Source organism: Mustela erminea, chromosome 3 (assembly GCF_009829155.1).
Source record: "Mustela erminea isolate mMusErm1 chromosome 3, mMusErm1.Pri, whole genome shotgun sequence".
Lineage (NCBI taxonomy): Eukaryota > Metazoa > Chordata > Mammalia > Carnivora > Mustelidae > Mustela > Mustela erminea.
In genome coordinates this window covers 91,227,758-91,252,499 of record NC_045616.1, presented here as the reverse complement: position 1 = coordinate 91,252,499, position 24,742 = coordinate 91,227,758, and the positions used below count along the sequence as shown (strand labels likewise).

The window sequence follows — 24,742 nt, the reverse complement described above, 5'->3', positions numbered from 1 at the left end:
AGCCTTATGTGAAATCATCAACCTGAGATGACCTCTGCCCAAGCTCTTGTACCCGGATGTCTGACCTGCTAGGAATCTCATTAAAAGGCCAGTAAGATTTTGCAAGGATGGCAGCTTCTCACAAGAACCAATGCCTTTCTTTGGCATCCCTTTCCCAAACATTCATCATTCAATTTTCAGTTTAAATATTCATTTCTCAAAAAAGAAACGGGCGTCCTACTAAACTCATCATGGGCTTCTTGCCAGGCAGTGAGGAGCAAGCCTATCTTCACAATTCAGGGAGTGATTTCCACATGGGGGTGGAGTTCAGTTGGGGGGTTTTGCGAGTTTGTTTGAAAAGTCCTAGGTGAGACTGAATCACTATATTGTACACCTGAGACTGCGACAATGCCATATGTTAACCAACTGGGATTAAAATAAAAACTTAAAAAAAAAAAAAAAGGAAACAAAGAAATCGGGTGAGAGAATTTTTTAATCCAGATTTTTGGCAAAAACAGTCTTTCTTGGAGATTATCCTATGGCTCTCAGTGATCTTTCTGACGAGGGGTCTTAACCTGAAGACTGAAGCCTAAATGGCTTCCTTCGAATCTTCAGGATTTTTATGCATTGGAAAAACCTAATCTTAAGAAGGGTTCCTAGACCCTCCAGCTGCCAGAGGTGTGCGTGTTATGGAAACGTCAGAACCTCACATCCAAATCCTGTCGGGTGCTGTCTGGGAGGAGGCAGGCAGGCTGGCTGGTCCTCTGCCACAAGCGGTCTCCCGTCAGTCACTTGAACCCCCGATACCCTCCCCTCACAGGCCTCTCTTCCAGTGCCACCTGACCAGAGAAGCCTCACCCAACGGCCTCTGAGGGTAACGCCACCTCTGGCGTCCCTGCGGTGTTTCTGTCACAGCACTCTCCTTCCCACACCTCTGTAAGGACTCTGACCCCCTCACTAGACCAAAGCTCAGCAAGGGCCTGTGTTCACTGCCGTACCCTCAGGAGTAAGAGGAACGAGGAGCATGTGCAGGGGCGATGACTGTCGATCGAACGGAGGCATCTTCTTTCAACAACTTTGGTGTTTGCTATTAAGAGGAGGCGGCAGAATCTGAAATTTCTGAATGGGCTCAGACGCTCTCTAGGTGAGCAAAAGTCACCAGAAATCTGTCTGCCTCAGCACGTTCCCGTTGGGGACTTTGTCCTGCAGACCTGTGAGCACAGACACCTACATACGATCTGGTCGGAATGCTCAGAACAACGGCAAGGCCATTCACAGAGACCTGTGAGGATGGTGATGCATCCTGTCCAGGGCACTAGAAACACACCATGGAATATTCCAGAACCAGCTCTCTACCAAGTGCTGCGGAAGAGCAAGGGAGTAAGAGCAGTGGCAAAGCTGTGCGCCAGGCACCACTGTAAGGACACCACGGTGTTCTCTCCTCAGGCTCCCAAGCCCCATGTTCGAGCTCCATTCCACTGATGAGGAGACTGTGACACCAGAGAAACTCAGTCACTTCCTAAGGTCACGCGGCCAGAAAATGGCTGAATTAGAACACAAAGCCCAGCAAGCCGGCACCCCTCACCACTGCGCCACCCTGCCAAAATGGGGGGTAGCATATTTTATGTGTATTTATATTTAAAGGCAGGGACAATGAGCAGGGCTTTACAGATCTCTACGCTTTTCCATGCACAGACTTTCTGAAAGGTACATCAACGTTACAGAGACTGCTCTGGGGAGGCGACGTGGCAGGGGCCTATGGTGAGAGCTCTTACAGCATCCTCCTTTGAACCATCCCCACTCTTACTCATGCTACCTAGTCAGAAACACGGTGAACATATTCAGGCATGGAAATGTGAGGTTGGAATGGATGCCATCATCTTATGGGAGGGGGTAAAATGAGGCACAGACTTGCCTGAGGCCACCCAGGCAGGCAGGAAGAGCCCCATGGCACCATCAGGGCCCCGGACTCCCAGTCCCAGTGGGTTTCGTGGCCTCCTCTCACTGGATCCATGATAGCTGACTCAGCTGTCACAACTGGAGACTTTCAAAACCTCCCAATTACATCGAATTGGGGGGAAAATTATGATTTGGAATTCAAGTGTTGACACTTGAAAAATACCAACTCCCTTTTCCTCCAAGTGCTTTAGCATGTTACTAAGGCTTTCTCTGCATGCCTCTGGAAAGGTTATTTTCAGAACATTCCACTTAAACCTAGGGATGCAGGTTTTCTGCTGTTTCTGGGAGCTGACACCACAATTTACATTAAACAAATGTTTTGAAAATTAGCTGTTCACGGTTCCAATTTCGGCTTCCCCCAGGGTTTAATGTTAGCCAAATACTGGTACAGTAAGCAGACAATGTGTTTTATTGTGTGGAAGAAAAACAGACCACCATAACAGACTTCCTGCTTTTGTAATCAAGGGGAAAGCTGAGTGTTTGAGTGATTATTGGCATATGGTTATTAGAAACAGTGAGTTCCAAATATAGCTACTAGAGCTAAAGACACACACACACACACACACACACACACACACACCCTTCATTTCCAGTCCAAAAAGAAAGAAACAGCCTTCCTAGTGTTTGGTAAAGTGGGAAGGCCAGAAAGCCGTCAGGCAGTAACTACTAGGGGAAGACTGGGGTGACAGGAGCAGGGTTCAGCCCAGGGATGCCCAGGTTTGCCCAGGGCACACAGTTAGAGGGACTGCTCTGAAGTCAGCGAGCAATGGGTCCACACAAACGAGGGCCACGCGTGGGCCACAGCTGGAGGAACGCTAAGCCAACCACCAAGGGCCCCGCTCTGCAGGCAGCCAGCTCCCCGGGGCCCGTGATCCAGAGATGATTGTCTTGGCATCTTCATCATCTCTTTTAACATTTAGAAAGGCGTGCACAGGCGCTTTGCCCCTGCCTTCCCTGTCCTCCTGCTCCTCCCCGCAAATGTGAATGTTCAAACGGGAGACAGAAACAGTTCGAACTGCTAATTCTATACTCGGCAAGAACAAGTAATGGAACATTCTGCGACATCCCCGCCTGGCCAGGAGCCTCCCCTAGGACTTGGGAGCTGAGTGGAGCATAAGTGCCTGGAAAAGCTTCCAGGACGCTCTTCGCTGACGGGTTTCCCTCTCAGAGAGCTGGCCCTGATTCTCAGCTATGTGGGGTGGGTCAGGGCAGTGGCCTGCGGACAAGACGAATTCAGATTGTTTTGTTTTGGGGGAAGCATTTGTTCATACCCACCAGCATGGACAAAAGTTACAACAAAAGTTGCCCAAAGGATGGGCAACAGTGTAGACAGAAGTTGGGGGCCAGAGGCCTGCTCTGTGGACCCACTCGAAGCAGGGTACATGCTGGGAGGGTGGACAGGAGAGGGGTGCAGGGGCAGTGCTCCTGCAGCCTGGCCTGGTAGGTGTCCTCCCCATCTCATCAGGCCAAAGGCTTTGGGTTCTGGTGGGAAGAATGTGCCAACATGGCATCTGACCCACAAGGCTTCTCCAAGGAACTACTACTGAGGGTTTCACAAAACAGGCAGGTCACCTTCTGCCAGAGGAAATTTCCTCCTACTCTGGCTGGAGACCAGAAGGCTCACACCTGAGGGGGTGCCCCAGGGCAGAGCAGGACAGCTTAAGATTCCATTTTGTTAAGGAGGCGCTCTGACTGCCCAGTCACTAGCTGGTTGGCCCCAGAAGCTGTGACAAGAAGCCCAGAGGCTGGGACCAGGAAGGAAGAAACACAGAATATGTGTTTCAGGTGCTTTGGGGCCTCCTGTTGATGCTGAGACAAGGAGATGCAAACTCCCACAGGCCCAGACCTCCTGAGAGTGGGCGGCGGCTCCTCCACTGTGAGGATCGGGGCTGGGGATTAGCTGGTCTGTCCCCCCACCCCCATGAAGATGTTAGGTCCCACCCTAAGAATGCTTCACTTGCCACAAAAACATCAGCACCTGGGACCTCATCTCAGGCCAAGCTGGGTCTGGCAGGAGCATCTGAATAACGCATCTGTTTTCTTCCTTAACAAGGCAACCATTCTGAAGAGCGAACTGTCTGAACCATCCTCCCTCAAAGATGTTCAGAGGAGGACATGCAGGCATGGCAACACAGTGAGAGTTCTGAGAGCATCGGGGGCAAGAAGGCAGCCAGTGCCTTAAGGTAGGACTCAATGGCAGCTGCCCCAGCACAGGAAAGCTCTCGCATATCCAGTTCCTTCTGCAGAGGTGTGAGCCTCTCCCTTGCAGGCCAGGAATGGGGTCCTTGCAGCCTGGAGCTATCTGCCCCGGCCTCTTCCCCACATCCCCCTTGCCTACAGGATTGTGGGGTTTTGCTCTGATTCTGGCTGCTGGAGCTGGGCTAGCCTCTCTGCGAGAGCTCCCATGCAGGTTCCCTTTGTCCCCGGATAAGCCCTCAGCAGGAGGGAGCTACTCTGGACCTCACCTGCCTCACCTGCACGCACTTGTCCTGACCCAAAGCACACAGCCCCACCCCTTTGTGTACCTTGGATTTCCGGGCCCCTTTCTTGCCTCCTGCTTTCTTAGACACGGGCTTCTTCTGGGATGGAGACTTGGCCTTTTTGGCTGGGGGTGGTGTGATGATGGCTTCCAACTTCCCTTTGGATCCTCGTTTCTTTGCTAGCAACTCTGGGTGGATGTTTGGTAACACACCCCCGCTGGCTATGGTGACTCCTTTTAGCAGCTTGCAGGAAAATCAAAGTAGCAGATGGTTAGCCCGTCCACCAGGCCCCTGGCCTTCAAGAAGTCTGCCCTCCCCATTCACATTCTTGCTTTGCTCCATCAAGGTCTTTCCTCCAGGGCATCTCCAAGGATGCTGATGGGACCCAGGCTCACTATACAAGGGAGAAAGGCCTCAGAGTAACCTCCCTCCGGTGGAACTTCACTACCTTTCTTCCAGGGAGAGCCAAATACCTTGATCCATTCCCTCCTGTCCCCAAATAAAGCCTCAAGGAAAAACTGGCACGGGCACGTGGGGGGAGGGGAGATTTAGAGAAGCTACTAGTAGTCCAAAATGCAGAACACACCTCTGGCAGCCCGCCAAACACCAACCTGTGTTTCTCGGGCAGAGGGACTGCCTGTCCAAGCGTCTGGCAGGCGAGGGAGAGAAGCACCCATACCTGATTCAGCTCCTCGTCGTTGGCCACGGCCAGCAGGATGTGCCGGGGTGTGACCCGTCCCTTCTTGTTGTCTCTTGCAGCATTGCCTGCCAGTTCCAGAATCTCAGCTGTGGGGAGCAGAGGGGGAGAGCACTGGTCATATTAGAATGTCAAGGGGGGACGCCTGGGTGGCTCAGTTGGTTAAGCAGCTGCCTTCAGCTCAGGTCATGATCCCAGGGTCCTGGATCGAGTCCCACATCGGGCTCCTTGCTCGGCAGGGAGCCTGCTTCTCCCTCTGCCTCTGCCTGCCTCTCTGTCTGCCTGTGCTCGCTCGCGCTCTCTCCCTCTGTCTCTGAAAAATAAATAAAATCTTAAAAAAAAAAAAAAAAAAAAAAAAAGAATGTCAAGGGACCTCAGGCGTCCTCCCAGGCCCCATGTTCATGGCCCTGGGCACGGCCAGCAGCCTCAGGAAACAGCTACCCCAAGGCATGAAGCTGCAGGTGCTCTGCCCTGCCACACTGAGAGCTGAGTCGGCTAATTGCAGATGTGCTCAGTGGAACCAGGAGACCCCTCCACTCCGTCCCCTTTGTTTAGGATATGAAAACATGGAGGTGGAGAGAGAAGGGACCCACTGAAGGTACCCCAGTAAGAAGTGGGGGAGTGGACAGGAGACCCTGTTCCCCAGAATGGGCACCCTGCAGTGCGGCCCTAGAGGGAGCTCTGCTTTCTGAGTACTGGGCCCTGTCGGGGTTCAACACTGACCACCTACACATTCAGACTCAGAACTAAAAGGGTAGGACGGGACTCCACGAAGTCAACATCCCAAGAACAGAAACCAAAAGAGGTAGGATGCAGCAGAAGAAGCCAAAGAGGCCTCACAACCAAATGCAGTGTGTCAAACCTATCAGTGCTTGATGGGATGCTGATTACCAAAAAAAAAAAAAAGGAGAGAGAGACAGAATGAGAGAGAGCTATACAAGTCATTCTGGACAAAACTGAGATCTGAACACAGACTGGAATTAGATACTAAAGGATTATTGATCTTATTGGGAGTGACTGTAATGTCACTACTCTGAAGAGAACTGCAATTTACTCTCAAATAATCACAACCAACTCCATGGAGAAAATGTGGTGATGCACTAAATGCTATTAAATCTAGGTGTGCAATCAGAGTGTTCCTCTTTCAGCATCGTGTATGCTTGACACTGTGAACTTTAAGATTTTACTTTTTTGAGAGAGAAAGAGAGAGAGAGAGAGCGAGCACACACACAAGCAGGGGTGGGGCAGAGGGAGAAGTAAACTCCCTACTGAGCAGGGAGCCAACTCAATCCCAGGACCCTGGGATCATGACTTGAGCCAAAGGAAGAGGCTTAACCGACTGAGCCACCCAGGCGCCCCAGCACTGTAAAACATTTTACATACTAGACAGCTAGAAGCCCGGACCCTTGTTGGTGCTTGGGTTCATGTGCCTGTCTTTCAGGACAGACCCTTGCCGGACAGGACGATGGTGCTTCCATTGCACCTAACATGGGCCAAAATCGCTAGTGCCCTTGGCAAGAGTTTTTTCTCCTCCAGAGCACAGTTCTCTTGGACAATGTCAACATCATCCCTTCCTCATTTTCTAAACCCAGACTGTCCTGGAACGTATCTTACACTCCCCTCCCCCATGTCTGCAATTCTGCCCAGGCCACAGCCCTGCCTATGACCCTGGCTCAGGCCGGACCCCCTCTGGGTACTGAAGAATTTCTAGTATTCTGGGTTATGTTATCAATACTAGAGATCTCCAGCAAAGTCAGAACTCAGAATCATTGTAAAATAAGAGGAGAACAGGTCCTGTGCTTAAACTTTATGATATTCCATGGTCCACATGAAGGAGAGCTAGCTGCTGGACCCAGGGCGGTAACTAGGGCATAAAATGCCTGGCTCCTCACACAAACTCTCCTCCTGGGAGCGGTGGAGAACTAGCCACAGCCTGAACAAGTTTCCACCTGGAACCCAAGGCATGAACTCAGAAACTCGGTAATCGCGTCACTGAAGATACATCCTCCCACACCCAGAGACACCATGAGACCCCTACCTACTTGATGCTCCCAGGCATCTCACCTTGAATTTCCCATTTGAGAATCACTACAATGAGGCCCCATGAGGACCTGATGAGAACCAGCACATTTCCCACCCTTAAGCATTAATCTCAACGGGGCTGTTCCCCCCACAGCCTGAGGGCGGATGGTAAGGGAGAGAGCCCACCTTCAAATTTAGCTGAGGCTTCCCTGTACATGATGGTGGCAGTGGGCTCCAATGCCCAGCAGAGATGGACCTATCTCAGCCAAGCAGGAAAGGGGGCCCGGGAGGCCCAAGGGACCCTAAGCCCCACATGCCATGATACAGAAATGGGCCCAAGCTTGAGCTTCTTCCTCCTCCACTCCTGGAGGCGGCACCACACTTGCAACACTCTGGTCCTGCCCGTGGCTGGGGAGGAAGGTCCCGTAGGAGCCTCAGCTGATGCGAGCACAGACTCTAGGATAAAGAAAGGAGAGCTAGCCAGAGCTGTCTCTGGGGGGAGCCCAAGCAGCGAGAAGCTCAAAGAGGAACAGCTGGTACCAGAGCAGTCCTTAGCCAGCACTCCTCCTGGTCCCCACTATCCCCGCACCGCCTCACCGTGCCCTGCTTTCTGGGGCCACAGGGAAACATGGGGCAAACAGTACCTGCAGGGCCAGAATGTACAGAAGGAGTCTGGTGGATTACAACCTTTCCCCCAGAAGGTGCTAAGAACGCTTTACCCTGCCTGCATTAGGCAGAGACCCACCATGGTGCCCTAAGCCCACCTCTGTGAAATTATGGCTTCTCAGGCAAGAGGACATGGCTTATTTCTTCCTCCTGCCAGGAGTGGTACTGAGAGGCTCTTCTCAAGAGAAGGGGCGGTGGCCACCATGGGGAGACCTGTGGTCTTATTTTAGGGACTGCTCCTTTAACTTCTGGGTGTGCAAGTGAGGATGTGATGATGGACACGGAGACCGGGGAGGTCGGGAGGGGTCACCATAACTCTTAGTCGCCTTGGGCCACTCCTTTGGGTGAGACACAGGCAGCCTGTGACACAAGGATATAAAGCACAGCAGTGGCCTGTAAGTAGCTCCCACTGCTCAGAGATCTGGAGATCAATTCTCCAGCAGCTCCCCCTCGCTTCCAAGAGCTTTTCTTCCCCCAGAACTGACCCAGCCCCAGGGCTCATACTCTGTGGCTGAAACCTCCATGGGCAGAGTGACTCCACTTGGGAATATCAAGGGGTGTGCTCACCTACTGTTCATTCAGCCTGGATCCATGTGGGAGTGACCCTAAGGGGCAGGTGTGTCCAGTGGGATGAGGAGCACTGCAGCTCCTTGCTAAAGAGCTGGCATGTGTGTTGGGGGGGCGGGTGTCTCATTCCTCTGTCTGTCTCACCAAGGAGCAAGAAAATTCACGGCTCTTCTCTCCCCACAAATCCCAGCGTGCCTTCCATCTGCGCATGCCCAGAGGACTGGCCCTCCCACCCTCTACCGCCCAAGGGTGGGCCCTCAGTTCCACCTGTGGGGAGGGGTTGTCAGGTGGGGACAACTAAGTAGGGCACAGATTCACGATGCAGCTAGTTGAGCAAGAGCTTGATCTTGTTTACTCCTGCATGTTTTCCAGAGGGTAGTTACCATAGCAACTCATTTGTCAAGGGACAGGTGGAGACGAAGCACGTCAGAGGTGAGATGAGAAGCATGTTCCACTCCCATCCGTCCCCCGGTACATGGCAGCTGGCAGAAAGCTGGGGCAGTTTAAGCAGCCTCGAAAGATGTAGGCCTCATCTGACAGCGAACAAAGGCAGGAAGCCAGAGCACTAACTGAGCACTGGCCAAGTCTTCATGAGTGCCCACCCTATCGTCCTCGGGCCCATTTCGGCATCAGCCATCACAAGGGGCTTTCCTGGCCAGGAGAGGGCTGCCTGCTGCTGGGGGAGAGGGGAGGCAGGCAACGCCAGCTGCTCGTCAGGTTGGAACAGATCCCCTCGACTCTGTAGGGGCAGAGGGTGCTGGCTTTGAGGAACAGGAGCAGGGCACAGGCCCCCCAAGGAACTTCCTCATTCACTTCCCTTCCTTGTAACTGATCCTCACCCTTGCGAGTGACAGCAACAGCAGGATCATGGAAGACCAGGCTCAGGGCTGTACACCGTTCCGGCCATGGCCCTGGGGAACCAGAGCCGGCTTCAGCTGTGCCTCAGCTTACATGGAACCCATGCCTTCCCACAAGGGAAGGTTTCCTGCACCTGATTCATCTTGAATTTTGGAAGGACTTATGCATCTCTTAAAAAAAAAAAATTAAAAAATATATATATATGTTTTTTTTGTTACCCCCCTCACCACCTGGGTTAAAGGGAAAGGATTCTGGAAAGAGAAGAATCGGGAAAGCACCACACCTACAGATGCAAGTCCTTTTCACCATTTCCAGAGCTCACTGCTTGGACCCTCCCTTGGAGGGAGTTTTCAGGAGCCATGGCCCTGGGGGCTATAACCAAAACAAATGGAATCTGCAAGAAACCACAGGAGGAGATTGGGCAAGAGCAGTTACAAAGAGAAGAAACAGACCCCTCACCAGGTTCTCCACCAGCTCAAGGCAGGACTTCCTGGCCAGCAAAAGGAACAGCTTTGTTACCAATGACCAAAATGGACAGGTGTGGGAACCCCAAGCACGTGGGCTCGGCTCTTGAAAGGACTGCAGGTGCACTAAGGTTCCCCATGATAAGCATTGCATGGGGCCAAGTTAAATGGTAAGCAACACTGGCCAGCTTTTGAGCTATGTTTTCATTTTAAAGATCTCTTTTAAGATCTAACTTGCAAGACACCCCAATATCTTCCTGTTCCCACTCCTGGCTAGTTCCCACTCCTAACTTGCAAGACACCCCAATATCTCCTGTTCCCACTCCTGACTACTTCCCACATCAGGCAAGTAGTGAGCCCCCAGATACATCATCTCTAGTGGCCGGGCCCAGCAAGGAGACCTTATTCTCTAATCCGAGCAGCAGGCACTGCACAGACAGCCCTGGGCCCACCATTCCCCAGGCTCACGGAGCATGACTGCTTTAAGACCGTTTGACAAAATTCCCACAGCTGTGAATAATGGCATTATTTGGCAGCCTTTCAGCTACAGACCAGCTGTCTGAACGTGAATACCTTTGACAGGTCTCCTTTCCAAGTTCACCCAGAGACCAAAGGCTTAGTCTTCCTTCCCTCCCCTCCCCCACAACCCCAAACATCTTGAACTGAACCATATCTGTTGGAGGGAAGCATTCCGTCTATCTTCCTTGAGGGAGATGAAGTCATGGCTTACAGAATTAGAGTCCTAACAGCTAACAGGTGACGTGTGCAGGCTGCGCCAAACTCTAAACACAAACCTTGCAAAGGCAAAAGGCGGGGGCTTCCCCGGAGCTGTTTGAAGCATCTCCCCTAACAAAAGAGATTGAAAAGAACAACCAGAAATCAAAGGAAAGCAAATGTTCACGTAATCCCAAGGAGAAAACAGCTATTTGCTACAAAGCCAACAACATGACAGGCAATCTGTTTATTGTATTTCTTTCAGTTCCTCGGGCTTCCATCAGCAGTTCACGGAGTTCAGAACTGTTTTACACCATTCTGGAAAGCCTTAACCCAATCAACCCCAATTGGGGAGTGATTGCTCAGAGTTTCCTGCATCCTGACTGCACCGCACTTTCCTCTATTTCCTCCGGGGACCTAGAATCCACCAGCCCCCACATCTCACCTTTTCAGATGAGCGGCAGAGTCTGAAACCCGCCGACCTGTCAACCCAAGGCTTCAGGGCCTCACTCATGGGCCACAGCAAAGCTCTCCAGTCTGCTCATCCTGGGCCTCAAAAGAGCCAGGGATTCCAAAGAGAAAAAAAAACAGCAATAACAGAAAGTAGCAATTGTGTGTATGTGTGCAGGATACAAGGTATTTGCTAACAATAAGCCATTCTGTTGCTTTTCTGCAGATGTTCCGAGTCTGACAAACACTTGTCCCTTGCTGTTAAGCCCACATTGCAGACCCTCCTAAGAATCCAGGAGCATCTGCTCCAGTCTCCCACCTTCCCCATGTCTCGAAGTAAGATAGAAACGCAATGTAATTTGGGAGTTCTAAAGTAGCTGTTTTTCTGATTTCAAAGTAGAAATAAGTAAATCTACATTCTACACATTAACAAAAAGAGGGAGGATTCTTGAGACCAATACTACCTTCCTCTTACCCAGCACCCCCAGCCCCGCACTCAAGTCCCTTCCCTTTCTGCAAAGCCTTCCCGTGTCTTCCCCTGAGTCTTCTGCACTTCTCTGTCAGCTCACCTTCTTGGTATGTCTTCGGGGGCGGGGGTGGGGTGGGGGGGGAGGAGGGTGCAGTCCCCTGGGGTGCCATGGCAGAGCTGGGGTCTGCGGTCAGACAGGCCAGTGTGAATCCCAGCCCACGCACTTGGCTGAAGACGTGCCGGTACACACCGCAGGTGTGCATGCCCTTTCTATGGAAGGGGGATGATTGCGAGGTCACTTTCCGGGAGGTGAGGATTCCTGACTTGACAAGCTGCGGCGTGGTTACCACGGTGGTTAGGTGTCAGCTGCCTGTTTCAGGGACTACGATCACACACTTCGTCTTTTGCAAAGCCCACCAGGCTTGATATCTAGGGGAAGAAAACTATCCTTTCTTTTCCTTGGGTTCCTCCATCAAAATAATGGGCTGGCTAAGTGCATAGATGCTCTCACGTGTGTAAAGAGCCAGGAGAAGGAAAGCAACACAGGAAAACCTGGTGTTTCCTCATCGACAGTCTACTCTGTGCTGTTACACTTAACAGTTACATATGTTTGAAAATGCACTTGAACCCGATTAACCTTGGGACTGCCAGACTTACCTTGATAGAATGCAGCACCCGGAGCGGCCCCACAGGCAGTCTTTGCCTCGGGATGGGGCCGGGGGCTTTCGTCTGACCCCCATGGCGCGTGTGCCAGGGCAGAGGCAAAACCAAAGCCAGCTGCCCAGACAGCACGAGCCAAGGCCCAGGACAGAAGGTGGAAGGATGCCACGCTGGGGTGGCCCCAGAGAAACCTGCTCTCCCCCAGGCCCTGGTTGACAGCTGGGCAGGACCCTCTGCCCCGCCACTCACTCCTTCTCAAAGACTGTTAATTTACAAAGAAATGGTTAGTATGTGTGTTTGTTTGGATACGGAAAATCGCAGCCATTTGCTCTTAACTCCTCTCAGGAAGAGATGGACATTCAGAGAGCTCTGATGAAATGAAATGATTTGAAAAGTGTCATGTAAAGAGGAAACTCATTTAGAGAGCCCTGACAGTGCCATTTCCCAGACAGACTTTTACAGAGGGAAATGAGGAAGGCGTGTATGGTGGACAGCCCTGGTATGGGGGGTGGAGGCGACGCCTATCCCTGCACTCACGACCATGTTCCCCAAGATGGGGCGCCCTGGTGCCTCCTCTGGGTGGAATCGGGGACTCCATCAGAGGGAGACACTTGACCCTCTTTGGTGCTGTTTCCTTTGTGCACAACTGTCTTTTCAAAATGTAAGAAATGAAAACGCGGTGTGAATGAGAAGAGGCAACTACGGTGTGTGCACCCCCTCACCTTAGAGACACTATGTCACCCTCCTACCCGGATATCTGTCCCTGCCTGCTTAATCCTGCTTCTCACAAGGGTTCTAAGCATGTGGAGTTTTCAGGTTCTTTTCATGACTGCTTTAAGAGCATTACGAGTGTGTAACAGCAGAGGAGGCGCTGGCCCTGTCTGCCCAGGTGGATTCCCAAGGCTGAGGGCCACGAGTCCACTGTAAGCTTTGTCCCCCTCTTTCCTAAATGGAAGATGAAGGGACATCGGGCAAAAAGCTATCAACCCTCCAGTCTCTCCTCCATGCCGCTGAGCCATATAATCTCCCTCATGTGGATAGGCGCTACCCTCCCCTCTCCGAGGACTCTGTGGCTCCCCTTTCCCCCAGAACCTCACTTGTCCTGCTGCTGATGCAGCCAGCGCTCCCCCAGCACTGACCAGACTGCCCCTTCTCTATGGCCCAGCACATGTCATGCCAACAGCCACCAGCCCTCATGTGCTCAAACCCATCTCCTTCCTGTCAGTGACCCCTTGTCCCTCCAGGCCCATCCCTGCAGGACCCCTGTTCCCCTCTGCCGAGGCCAGACCCCAAGACTGTCTCCAGCCTCGCACATCACCTGCAGCTGCTCGGGGTTTGCCCCTCTCAGGAGGCTTTGTCCGCCTCAGCCAGGCTGTGGCTCCACTGAAGACCCGAGCCAGCCCTCCAGGACTGGGCACCTAGCATCCGTCCCGCAATGTCCACAGGAGACACAGGAGATTGCAAAGTGGACCTAGGGACCCTGAGCACCTGCAAACCACCCCCCCTACCTGGCCCGCCAGCTCTCCTGGTAATGGCTAAGGCCTGCACTCCTGAGGCGAGCCTGCAGGAGGTGGTCTTCTCAAGATGGGTTATTACACAAAATGGCCTTGCAGAGAGAGGTTTCTTAGGCCCTAAACCCCAGTCTCCTTCTAGGCCAGACAGGCATGTGTTACCATATGTAAAGCAGTGAGCCAGTGCCTGACACATGGTAAGTGCTCACTAATAAGGAAGACGTTTCATTACTTATACTAGCCGGCCTCGGCCTAGTACTCAAAGCACTGGCCCCCATGCCCCTCAAATGAACATAACCACAAGCCACATTCTCCATCTGGAATAGGGGACCACCAGGGCCTGGCGGGGGGAGGTGGGAGGGCAAGGAAACCGACCCTGCTCAAGGTAATTGTCCACATTTTCTGATGCTGACTTCCAGCAGTCAACCCCCAGATTTACAGAAGCTGTGCAAAAATGTGGACCACAGACTACCTCAGTCACCAGTTACCATGAAGGACATCCCTCAGGAGAGCCATGGCAAGGGAGGCCTATGATTAGTCTTTCCCAGAGGCCCTGCGTTCCCACACGGTTCCCACTGTCCTACAGACAAGAAATGTGAGCTCTGGCAAAACAAGAGCCTCCTTCTAATGCGGGCGACCTCTCTAAACGTCTTCTATAAAGGCCACTCTACACAGCGTACGCGGGGATGACAGCAGTCCCACAACAGGACCCCTGGGCATCAGGAGCCACCACAGGCCTCTGAGGTACCAGGGAGACATGCTTCCAGGCCATCAGTTGGAAGGCACATGCCTCAAAAGGAAGGTGGGATATAAAATGAAGGAGGAAAGACATTGAGGAAGGGGGGATTGGAGGCAGGGTCAGAGCTGTAGGCGGGACGAGCAGCCCAGCAAATGGCAAATCCCCAGGCCCAGTTATCTTCTTGGGCAACCAGCATGGGAGGGAGCGTGGGAGAGGCATACAGGGAGACTGGGGGTGGGGAGGCTGACTGTGGTTACTACCCTTTGGGTCTGTCTTCTTGCTACAGTGTATTTATAGCTCTGAGGAGTGACTTTGTGCTTTCACCATGTTTTATTCTGGGTTGACTAGACCTAGAGAAGCCTTCAGGCAAGCAAAGAAAGCAAGAGAACTATAAATATGTTCTATTAGTTGGTATCTTTCTGTTCAAATATGAGCAAGAGAGAAGACGCCTGTAGAATTCTTATCACTTCCTTCTCCTCTCAGTAGGTGAGAGGTGCTTTAAAACCATTCTTGCAAGTCATCCACAGAGAGACCCTGGGGTGCGGCTAGCACCCCTCCTGGGATGTTGCTATTTAAATCAGGTGGCTGGCTCCTGGCTTCCTCTCCTTTTCAAGGTACAGCTGAAACATCCTCAGTGGCTTTCCCATCAGAGGTGACAGATCAGTCCTTGATAAAGTTCCCATGCCTTCCCATGTGCCACATATGTGGCCTGCCCACACGTGCCCTGCCACTTCCCTCTTCTCCACCCGGTCCGGCTGTGCCCTGGTGTCATTAGCACAACCTGAATCCGGCTTCATTTACAAATCCAGGGGGCAGGTTCGGCTCCCATCTCATCAACGTCTGGCAGCATCTGCCATTACCAACATTCTGTCCTCCTGAAATTCATCATCCTCTAACTGAGCTTCTGATCCTTCAGCGAAAAACTACTTACGAAGCAGCTGCACAACGTGAGCCTTTGTGCTAGTAGCTGAGCTCATGGTGCTGAGGGAGAAGAGGGGAAGGCACGTTCCCAGCCCTGGGGTCGGGAGTATGGCCTCCGACAGGTCTGACCCACCACAGACCCTCACTACAGATCTGTTGAAATGAACACTGATCCCTTCGACCCTCAGCAGCCCGCATGGCACCTTGCACCTGGCCAGAGCTTGGTACCTCTTTCACAAATAGGTCATTGCAAATGGATCGCTAAAGGAGTACACTAGGCCCTGCAGCATTCAGATCATGATTCTGGGTGGAAGTGTGGGCACGCTCTCCAAGGCACTGGCCTGGTTTCATGTATTAGAGACGACGCTCAGGCTCCATGGCAGGCAGTGTGAACTATAAAGCAGTCATCCCAGGGGAGGGCAGCCCCAAGAGAGCCCAGAGTCCAGGCAAGCCTCCGCTCACAGTCTCAAGTCAGGTCTCAGGGTTGGCAGAGAGGCCTGGGGGTTCTGGGGAGATGTTCGGGACAGAGCAGCAATCCCCAGATCCTCCCAACCAAGATTCGGGCTCAAATATAAATGTCAGTCACTGAGATCACATGTACCCATTAACCTGATTCATTAATCCTTGGCATTTCATTTTTAAGATTTATTTTGAAATGAAAAGGGAGAAGAAAAGTATCTTCAGAAAAATACAGAACACACATAAGAAATTAATGCTGTCTCCTGGGAGGAGAATTAGGTAAGGAGAAAGAGCAGAAAGGGAAATGCAGGTCTTACTGTGTGTCCTGTGGGGAGGTTTTACCGTTGGTATACATCACTTACTAAAGAAAATAAAGACAATGAAAGACCCACGAAATATGAGAAACATAAAGTATGTAACTAGACAGACCAATCAAACAGAAAATAAAGCCCAGAAATAGCCCTAAATATATCTAGAAATTTCATGTGTGGTGAAGTAGCATCTCAGATCACCAGGGAAAAGATGGATATTGAATTGATTGTGTTGAGATAACTGGGTAACCATCTGGAACAAAAGGAAGTCAATCCCTAACTCACACTATGTATCAGGATTAATTTCAAATGGATCAAAGTAAAAATGTAAAAAATTTAAACCATAAAAAGACTAAGGAAGAGCATGAAGAAGTTCCTTTGTAACCCTGGAGAGAAGTAGACTTTCTGAACAATGATTCAAAATCTAGCAGAAATAGATGATAAGAGACTGCCACTATTAGGATTATTCAGATAAACCTGGTAATTCCACAATGTATAGGGATATAAAATCATCAGGTTGTACACCTTAAATATATACAATTACAGGTGTCATTTATTCCTTAATAAAACTGAAAAAAACCCAAATTATTCAAGTAGATGTTATTACGTATAATAGAGTTAAAGAAAAGTTTGAAAATGAAGAGAAAACAAATTATCAAGAACAACCAAGCAGATTAAAAAAAAAAAATCCCAACAGGACTTCTAGAAATAAAAGTTTCAAAGCTGAAATTAAAAATTCATTGGGGGACCCAAGTGGCTCAGTTGGTTAAGTGTCCGATTCTTGATTTTGGCTCAGGTCATGATCCCAGGGTCGGGAGATTGAGCACCAAGTTGGGCTCCGTGCTGGGTGTAGAGCCTGCTTAATATTTTCTCTCCCTCTCTTTCTGCCCCTCCCTGCTACAACTCAGGGGCCTGCACAGCATTCTCTCTCAAAATAATCATCATCATCATCAGTGACTGAATTAAATAGTATATAAGATATAGCTGAAGAGAGAATTAGTAAATGGGGAGATAGTCCTAGAAGACAGAGCAGAAATAATTATCTACAAATAAGTTCTGCAAGACAGAAATGAAAATTATTACTGAGATGAACAGATATGGAAAAAAGAATGAGACACTAATGTGTTTGGCTTGTGTTTTATAAGTAGAAAGAGCCTAGAATAGAGATATTGAAGAAATAGCAGCTAAAAACTTCATGGATGTGGTAGAAGCATGTTCACGGACGCCTGGGTGGCTCAGTCTTCTGAGCATCTGCCTTCGGTTCAGCATCTGCCTTTGATCTCGGGGCCAGCATTGCCTTCCCTGCTCAGCAGGGAGTCTGCTTCTCCCCCTCCTTCTGCCTGTCCCCTGCTTCTACGCTCTCTCTCAAATAAATACAAGAAATCTTAAAAAAAATAATAATAAAAGAAGCATGTTCAAAACCACAGCCTGAGAAAAATTATCACAAAAGGACTCACAAAATGAAATTCTGAACGATGTACTTCAATCACAAATAAAGTGATCCCAGACAGAACACCTGAGAAGAAAGAGGCACACTCAGTTTGGGGCATACCTTTTCCCCGCCTGAATCCAGAAACAAGTTTGGTTTTGCTGTGGACTTTTCCACTGGCCCCAGCGAAAACAGAACCCTTGCTAGGGAACTTGTCTCTGCATCTATAGACCCAGTGGCAAAAATGAAAGTAATATGTGACCCTTCATGGGGAAATAGTGAAGCAAGAAGGAGCCTCCCTGACCACTGGGCGTTTCCAGGCAATGCAGCGCATCTTCAAGGAAACAGAGAGGAACAGCTGCACTCCCACATGCAAAGTCTAGACACAGACCTCACATCCTTAGCAAAAATTAACTCAAAATGGATCACAGACCTGAATGTAAAACACTAAACTATAAAACTCCTAGAAGATAACATAGGGGAAAATCTGCACGACCTCGGGTTTGGCGACGAGGTTTTAGATACAACGCCAAAGGAGCAAAACACAAAAAAAGAAATGATACGCTAGCCTTCATTATAATCAGAGACTTCAGCTCCGTGAAAGACGCTGTTAAAAAATAAGAAGACCGGGGCGCCTGGGTGGCTCAGTGGATTAAGCCGCTGCCTTCGGCTCAGGTCATGATCTCAGGGTCCTGGGATCGAGTCCCACATGGGGCTTTCTGCTCAGCGGGGAGCCTGCTTCCCTTCCTCTCTCTCTCTGCCTGCCTCTCTGTCTACTTGTGATCTCTCTCTGTCAAATAAATAAATAAATAAATAAATCTATCTTTAAAAAAAAATAAGACCAGTCACAGACTGGGAGAAAATGATTGCAAAAGAAAGCAATGAGGCCTTTCCTTTCTCTGAGCCCAGTGCCAGAGTCCATGCCCCGGCTCTGAGAAAGCAGGGGAAGCAGGGCCGCTGTTCCACGAACAGGTCACGCTGACACTGTCGTGGACCCCCTCAGGGACTCCTCAGAAGGACTGGGTGGTGGACAGATAAGAACTCCATGTTTGTGCTCTGTGGCAGGTACACAAGCTTCTGGGATCCCTGTGCTGTCCTGCCGCCCTCCACATCTGCGGCAGGGGTAGCAAAACTCTGGGAATGCCACCCCTCCCCTCGGAGGTTTCTGAGCTCTCTCCTCCAGCCTGAGACCTGTCCCACCTAGCCATCGGACACCACGTGATGAAGGAAGTATCAAAGGTGCGTTGTGATAAACCGCTTCTCCGAGCACTCCTCCTTTGTCTCCCACCATGGAATCATCTCCTCCCCTGGGAGGCAGAGGGAGGACTGCCCGTGCAGCATCTCCTGAATTACCTCGCAATTTGCTTTGTGAGATGGATGGTGATGATTTTCTGTGACTGGCTATCAGTGAAGCTCATCAGTAGCGGATATTAATAAAAACAAATAATTGGGCTAAAATCTAACTCCCTTTCCTGCATGTATGCACGAAAGGCATCCAGTACCGCAGCTACCTCTAGGCAGTGGAATTATGAATGAGTTTCAACTTCTTACATTTTTAAACACAAGTTGCTCCTATAACCCGTAATGGGAATAGGCATTTAAGCACTGTCTGCATGCACTGGGTACATAGCACATTAGTTTCAACTTCGGTGTTTCCCACTTTTTCTAGCTGCAGCCCTCTGGCTCATTAAAATCCCCAGTCCTCCCTTGCGTGTGTGCACACATGTGCACGGGTGTGTGTGTGTGTGTGTGTGTGTGTGGTTTGTTCAGGGCTATGACGCTAGTAAAGCGCTTTGCAGAACAGGGAGCACTGTGGGGGGCTGAGAGCCCCAGAGCAGCAGGAACGCCCAAGAAGGTGCTCATGAGAGCTAGCTGGGCCCTGGCCTGAAGTGAGTCTAAGGTAGAGGTGGTCCGGCTAACACACCAGAGACTCATGAGGAACTCAGGGGGCATCGAGGCATCAGGAGCCAGTCTGGCTGTCCTCCTCTTCCTGCCCTATTTTTAGCTGCATGAGTACAGGACACACTTGGGTGTCCTGGATAGGAAAGTGCTAGGCAGTCCAGGTAAGTGACAGAGCCAAGTGCAGGTTCTGCCTACCTCAATGTGCCAAGCCTGTCAGGTCCTTTCCCAGGCCATAAACACTGAACGTGATGGATGTTTGCTGAAACGAGTATGTGTATCAGGGCATGCTGTGGACAGGGAGGGCTCCCCCTCCTGCACTTGGAGGACACAAGGTGGGGCCGGAATGCAGCCCAACCCCTAATACCAAAGGGATATGCAACACCTGACCCACTTACGGATCAGAAATCAAGCAAGCTGAAACCTGGGCAGAAGATAATCATTTCATCAGCCAAGTCAGACAGCAAGGTATATTTTTAAGAGCCATCCCTCTTCCTTGGGTTTTTGTCGTAGGACGCAGTCAGGTACAAGGGCGGGACCCCATTTAGTCTGCAAAGTGGCTGTAAGGTCACCCAGGGGACCCTGCTTATTCCCCAGGTCAGGGGCTGGCCCTGTGAATATCACCACAGCAGCTTCCCATGACAGCATCTGCCAGAAGAAGGTGCCAGGGGCTGACTGGACAAGGGGGAGGCTCTGGTCCCTGACAAGACAGGAGAGGGATGACCAGGTCTAAAACATGGACTCTGGGGGGACAGGGCTTGGGAAAATGAAAGGAGTGAGGGATTAAGAATACAAAAATCTGGGGTGCCTGGGTGGCTCACTTTGTTAAGGGACTGACTCTTGGTTTCAGCTCAGGTCATGATCTCAGGGTCATGAGATTGAGTCCTGCATCAGGTTCTGTGCTTAGGGCACAGTCTGCTTGGGACTCTTTCTCCCTCTGCCCCTCCCCACGGACACCCGACTCTGTCTCCCTTTCTCTCTCTCTCTCTCAAAAAAATAGATCTTTAAAGAGAGAGAGAGAGAAGAAAAGAATATAGAAATCCAGAGGTCTTCATCATTTTGTAGATTAGATCCAAAGAAGACAGAAAAAAAAGAAAATTCTAGCCACAGCCTTATATAGAAATGCAATCCTGCTTTGTAGCAGGATTTCGTAGCAGGATCCTTATGTAGAAATGCAATCCAAAGCCCTGCTTTGGCTGGTTCATGCTCCCCATGGGTTTTTAAACTGGATTTAAACTGGGTTTTTAAACAGAACACAATTTAGGAACCCACATCAGTGGCTATCTTGGGAAGGTCCATACTTATCACAAGGCATCCACATTCAGTCTCGAGAGCTTTCCATCCTCCTTAATATTGAGAAACCCTCTGAGAGTGGACTGGATTTTTGCAACAAGCCTGAGTACTAGAAGGGAAGCTAAAGCACAAGGTTTGTAATCAGGCTATGGGATAGGGTTCCTGCACCAAAGAAAGAAAGATAAAGGGAAAGGAAAGGGAAAAAAAGAAGAAAGAAGGAAGAATAAAAATAAAAAGATGTCACTGCCTATCTTTTTGGATCTGATAAACAGGAGCCAGGCCTGTTCTCTCAGGGGTTGGTTGGGTAAATGGCTCCAAAGGTGCTTCCCTTCTAGGGAGTCAGTTCCTTGGGCCAGACTTTTGGGGGTACATCACTGTCTGGCACAGGGCCTGGGGTCTAGCAAACTGTCACCAAATTAATATCTGAGCAATTCAGCTTAGTGAAATATATGCTATGGGCTTCCCAAGACACCACCTTACCTAGCGAACGCTGATGCACTGCTGCTGGTGCATCGGGCCCCTCTGAGCCAAGCATTGCACCCCAACGGAACAAACCAAAGCCTGCTCTTGGGGAGGCTTTCAGTTTTGTTTCTTCACTTAGCCTGCCACACGGTGCTGCTGTCATGGGGGTAAGCCATACCAGGGTCCCCCACGCTGCACCATGCAGGGTGTTGTAAGGTATCCCTTGAGATACTTCTGTGACAAAAGTTTGGGAACGAATGTGGATGACAGTTCCTTCCCATGGAGATTCACAGGGACACCCACATGGTAAAGGCTCTGAAGAGTCCTGCAGTAAACACAGCTGCTTCTTGGTGGTTTCCAAACTAAAACAAATTCCTTCACTGAGAAACTCCTCTGAGGTTATTCATATAGCCATCTCAGAGGAGGAGATGTGAATCAAGCCGTCTTCCTATCTTGGCCATGGAGCTGTGTTTTTTTGGTAGAATACCTCTTAAATTTCATCACTTAGGTTCTGCTACACACAGCTGGAGCAATGCTGACCCACAGAGCCTTGACCCATGATTTAAGACCAACAAATCAGGGATGCTTGGGTGGCTCAGTTGGTTAGGCATCCGATTCTTGGTTTCGGCTCAGGTCATGATCTCAGGGTCGGGATATTGAGCCCCATGTCAGGCTCCATGCCGCAGGTGGGGTCCCCTTGTGATTCTTTCTTCCTCCCTCTCCCTCCCTATCTGCTCCTCAGCCCCTCCTTGTGCTCTCTCTCTAAAATAAATAAATAAATGAAATCTGAGGGGGAAAAAAGGAGCAACAAATCACAAGGGTGCTTGCTCTCTGCTCTTCCATGCACTTTTCAGTTACCACCCCTTCCCCTACCCCCAACAGTAGGACTCAAGCACCTTTTACACTTCTCCCTTTTTCTGCCCTGTTCCTTTATTGGTCTCTGGGATGATGTGTCCCAAAATCACTGGATATCTCACTGGGGCAAAAGCCATGCCACAAGTTGCTCATTTCACATCTCATATCTATACCTTCCAGCAGTGCTATGCTGGGCACAGGGGAGAGATTCCAGAGGCTTTCAGAAATGATCCAAGTCAATTTCCCTATTCCCTTAAATGTTATCATTTAAATGTCATGGAAGGGACAAGCACCACAGTACCATGGGGTAGAGGTGATGGTTGGACAGGGGCTGCCCCAATGGACAGTGTCACATTTCTTGGGAAGAACTCTGGAGAGGCCAGCAGGGAAGTAGAGCCAGGCACCCACGGATCTGGGGAAGGAGCTGTCTGGTGGCTGTTCTAGAGGTTGCCTTTGCCTTTTAAGTACGACAGATGATTGGGCTCTGGACTCAAGAGGAGAAACAGAGGCCAGCTTCACATTTCAGAGCAAGATGCAAGGCTACAACCTCCTCCCATACCCACTCCAGCCTGGAGCAGGCCATAAGGAGGAAAATTGGGTCCCTTACCCATGAAAACATGCTCTGCATGGTTGGGGGGTGTCACTGGGCTCTGATGGCTCCCAGGCTGAAGGTCCACTCTTGGCTCAGACATTCTGAATGCCGGTGGGCCTCTGCTCTGGCATGCCCAGCTCCTGGCTAACTAAAAAATCCTTCAGGTAGATGTCCATGCATGTGCCAGGTGCCCAGGATGGAAGGCGCCTCCAACATCAGACAGATGAGTTTGCTAACAGGACATCTTGGTGTTGAGGCTGGCACAGGCTTTAGGGGGAGGACTTAAGTGCTGCTTGAAACAAATGAGAGAGAGCAGGACTGAGGCCGCCAAGGCATCCTCTGCAGGTGCCGGTGAGGCTCAGTGGGCTCTCAGCAGCTGAAGGACCACACGCATGAGTGGGCAGTGACAGCCCCATCACCATCATAAAGGAAGGTACGTCAACTGCCAGAGTTGGGGTATTAGGGACTTCCTCCTCTCTCTGCCTTAACCCCAATGCTAAGGGTCAGATGTGGGCCCTTACACTGTGTGGGGGGGATGAGCCCTTCCCCTGCGTCCCCTCACTGCAGCATCTAGGACAGTCCCCGCTAGCCCCAGGGTACAGATAATCAAACCACAGCCCAGAAATGTGAGCAACCGGCCTGAAATTGTGGACACCTAGGTCCACATCTTAACCATCCAGCTCTACTGCTTCTATGTGACATCCACTGAACATTGTGGTGTCCCATCTGGTCCCCAGGGCTGGATACCAGGGAGACATCAGCTCCCTGCTCTGCAACCACCTAGTCCCAACAGGACCCTGGTAGGTCAGCTGTCCTATTAGCAACCTCATCCAGACCCCTCATCTCTCCACTGGGGCCTGCTGAATGCTGGAGGCCTGGCCCAGCCATGCCGAAGGGCATCAGCCATGCACTTCCCTTGCTAGGCCTGCAGCTCTGCACTTCCCTTGCTAGGCTCTGCAGACTCTAGAAGAGTCTGGGCCACACAGAGAACACAGTCCCTCTAACACAAACCCACAGCACTGCCTTCTTCTTGCCTGTACCTGTCTATGGACAAAAAGCTCTGTCAGGGGAAGAAGCCTGCAGCCATGCACTTCCCTTGCTAGGCTCTGCAGACTCTAGAAGAGTCTGGGCCACACAGAGAACACAGTCCCTCTACAGGGCCCTTTGGGTGACAGCTAGACCAGCAGAGGGGCTTTGGTTAATAAGCCTCCTCCATCTAACACAAACCCACAGCACTGCCTTCTTCTTGCCTGTACCTGTCTATGGACAAAAAGCTCTGTCAGGGGAAGAAGCTCCAGCTTCAATACTAGGGCCAGAGACACATTCAGCAAGTTCCTGCTGATTGGCTGGGACTTAGCTCACACGCCTCATGCTGGAGCACCACGTCTGGGCCACACCCTGGTCAAGGCCCTGAGCTGCTCGAGGGCTGGCACATGGGCTCCTCCCTCATCCTCGATCTTCCCTGAGCTCTGGGTTGAGGCTGGCACCCAGTAGGCACCTGGAGCACAGGTGAGTGGGTGGCACAGCCCCACTGCCAGCTCTCATGGGGCTGATGGGCCCCACCTCCTTCTCCAGGTGTCTGCTGAGAGCTCCTCGTCCCAGAAGCCTTCCTGAGCCAGTTCCTCTCCAGGTGCCCAGGTGCCTGAGCCCTGCTTTGGCTGGCTCATGCTCTCCATGGCGTCTATCCCAGGTGATAACCATCTGGGCTGCTTGGTTCTTTCTTCAGCTTTGACCATGAGCGGCACAGAACAGAGACCATTTCTGCCGCAGTCACTCCTGTGTTCTCGCACAGAGCCTAGCATGGGGCCTGATACACGGCAGGTGCTCAACAGGTTGTAGAATGAATGAGAAAGTGTCTGGAGGGAAGCAAAATAAAAAAGCGGAGCATCTGCTTTCCCATCCCACTCATGGAACAAAACCAAAGTTCTGAGGGGGCAAACAATCAGGACTTCCAATATGCACATGCTGTCACATCGCAGGCCAAGGTGCTCAGCACCAGTCTGTCAGTGCAGGCATGCAGTGCTTTTCCGAGGCCTGGAACAGTGTTTTCATTGGATGTGGCCCCAGAGCTCAGCTACTACCCCATCTGGCAACAGGGCACAAGTGACCACTACAAGACTAAGCACAGCACTAATATCTCAGGAGGTCTCCCGAAGTGTTTGTCATGTGGGCCAGGCACCACGGTGGGACAGGCATAGGGCAATGGTCAAGCCAGTGACTCAGCACTGTATACAGCCAGAAAAAAAAATGGCTCAGATTCAGTGAACTAGCCAGAAGGACTTGGTA

At 50.9% G+C, this 24,742-nt stretch overlaps 1 protein-coding gene across 5 annotated transcripts in view; it reads right to left on the bottom strand.

Annotated features, from left to right (window-relative positions):
* LOC116586549 (core histone macro-H2A.1) overlaps nucleotides 1-24,742 on the bottom strand; it is a 74,568-nt gene that overhangs the window by 37,878 nt on the left and 11,948 nt on the right. For all 5 annotated transcript variants that reach the window (XM_032336667.1, XM_032336668.1, XM_032336664.1 and 2 more), the window contains exons 3-4: nucleotides 5,098-5,204; nucleotides 4,464-4,661 (exon numbers count right to left, since the gene is read on the bottom strand). In XM_032336667.1, the coding sequence (XP_032192558.1) occupies nucleotides 4,464-4,661; nucleotides 5,098-5,204 (305 nt within the window). The remainder of the gene's footprint in view (nucleotides 1-4,463; nucleotides 4,662-5,097; nucleotides 5,205-24,742) is intronic.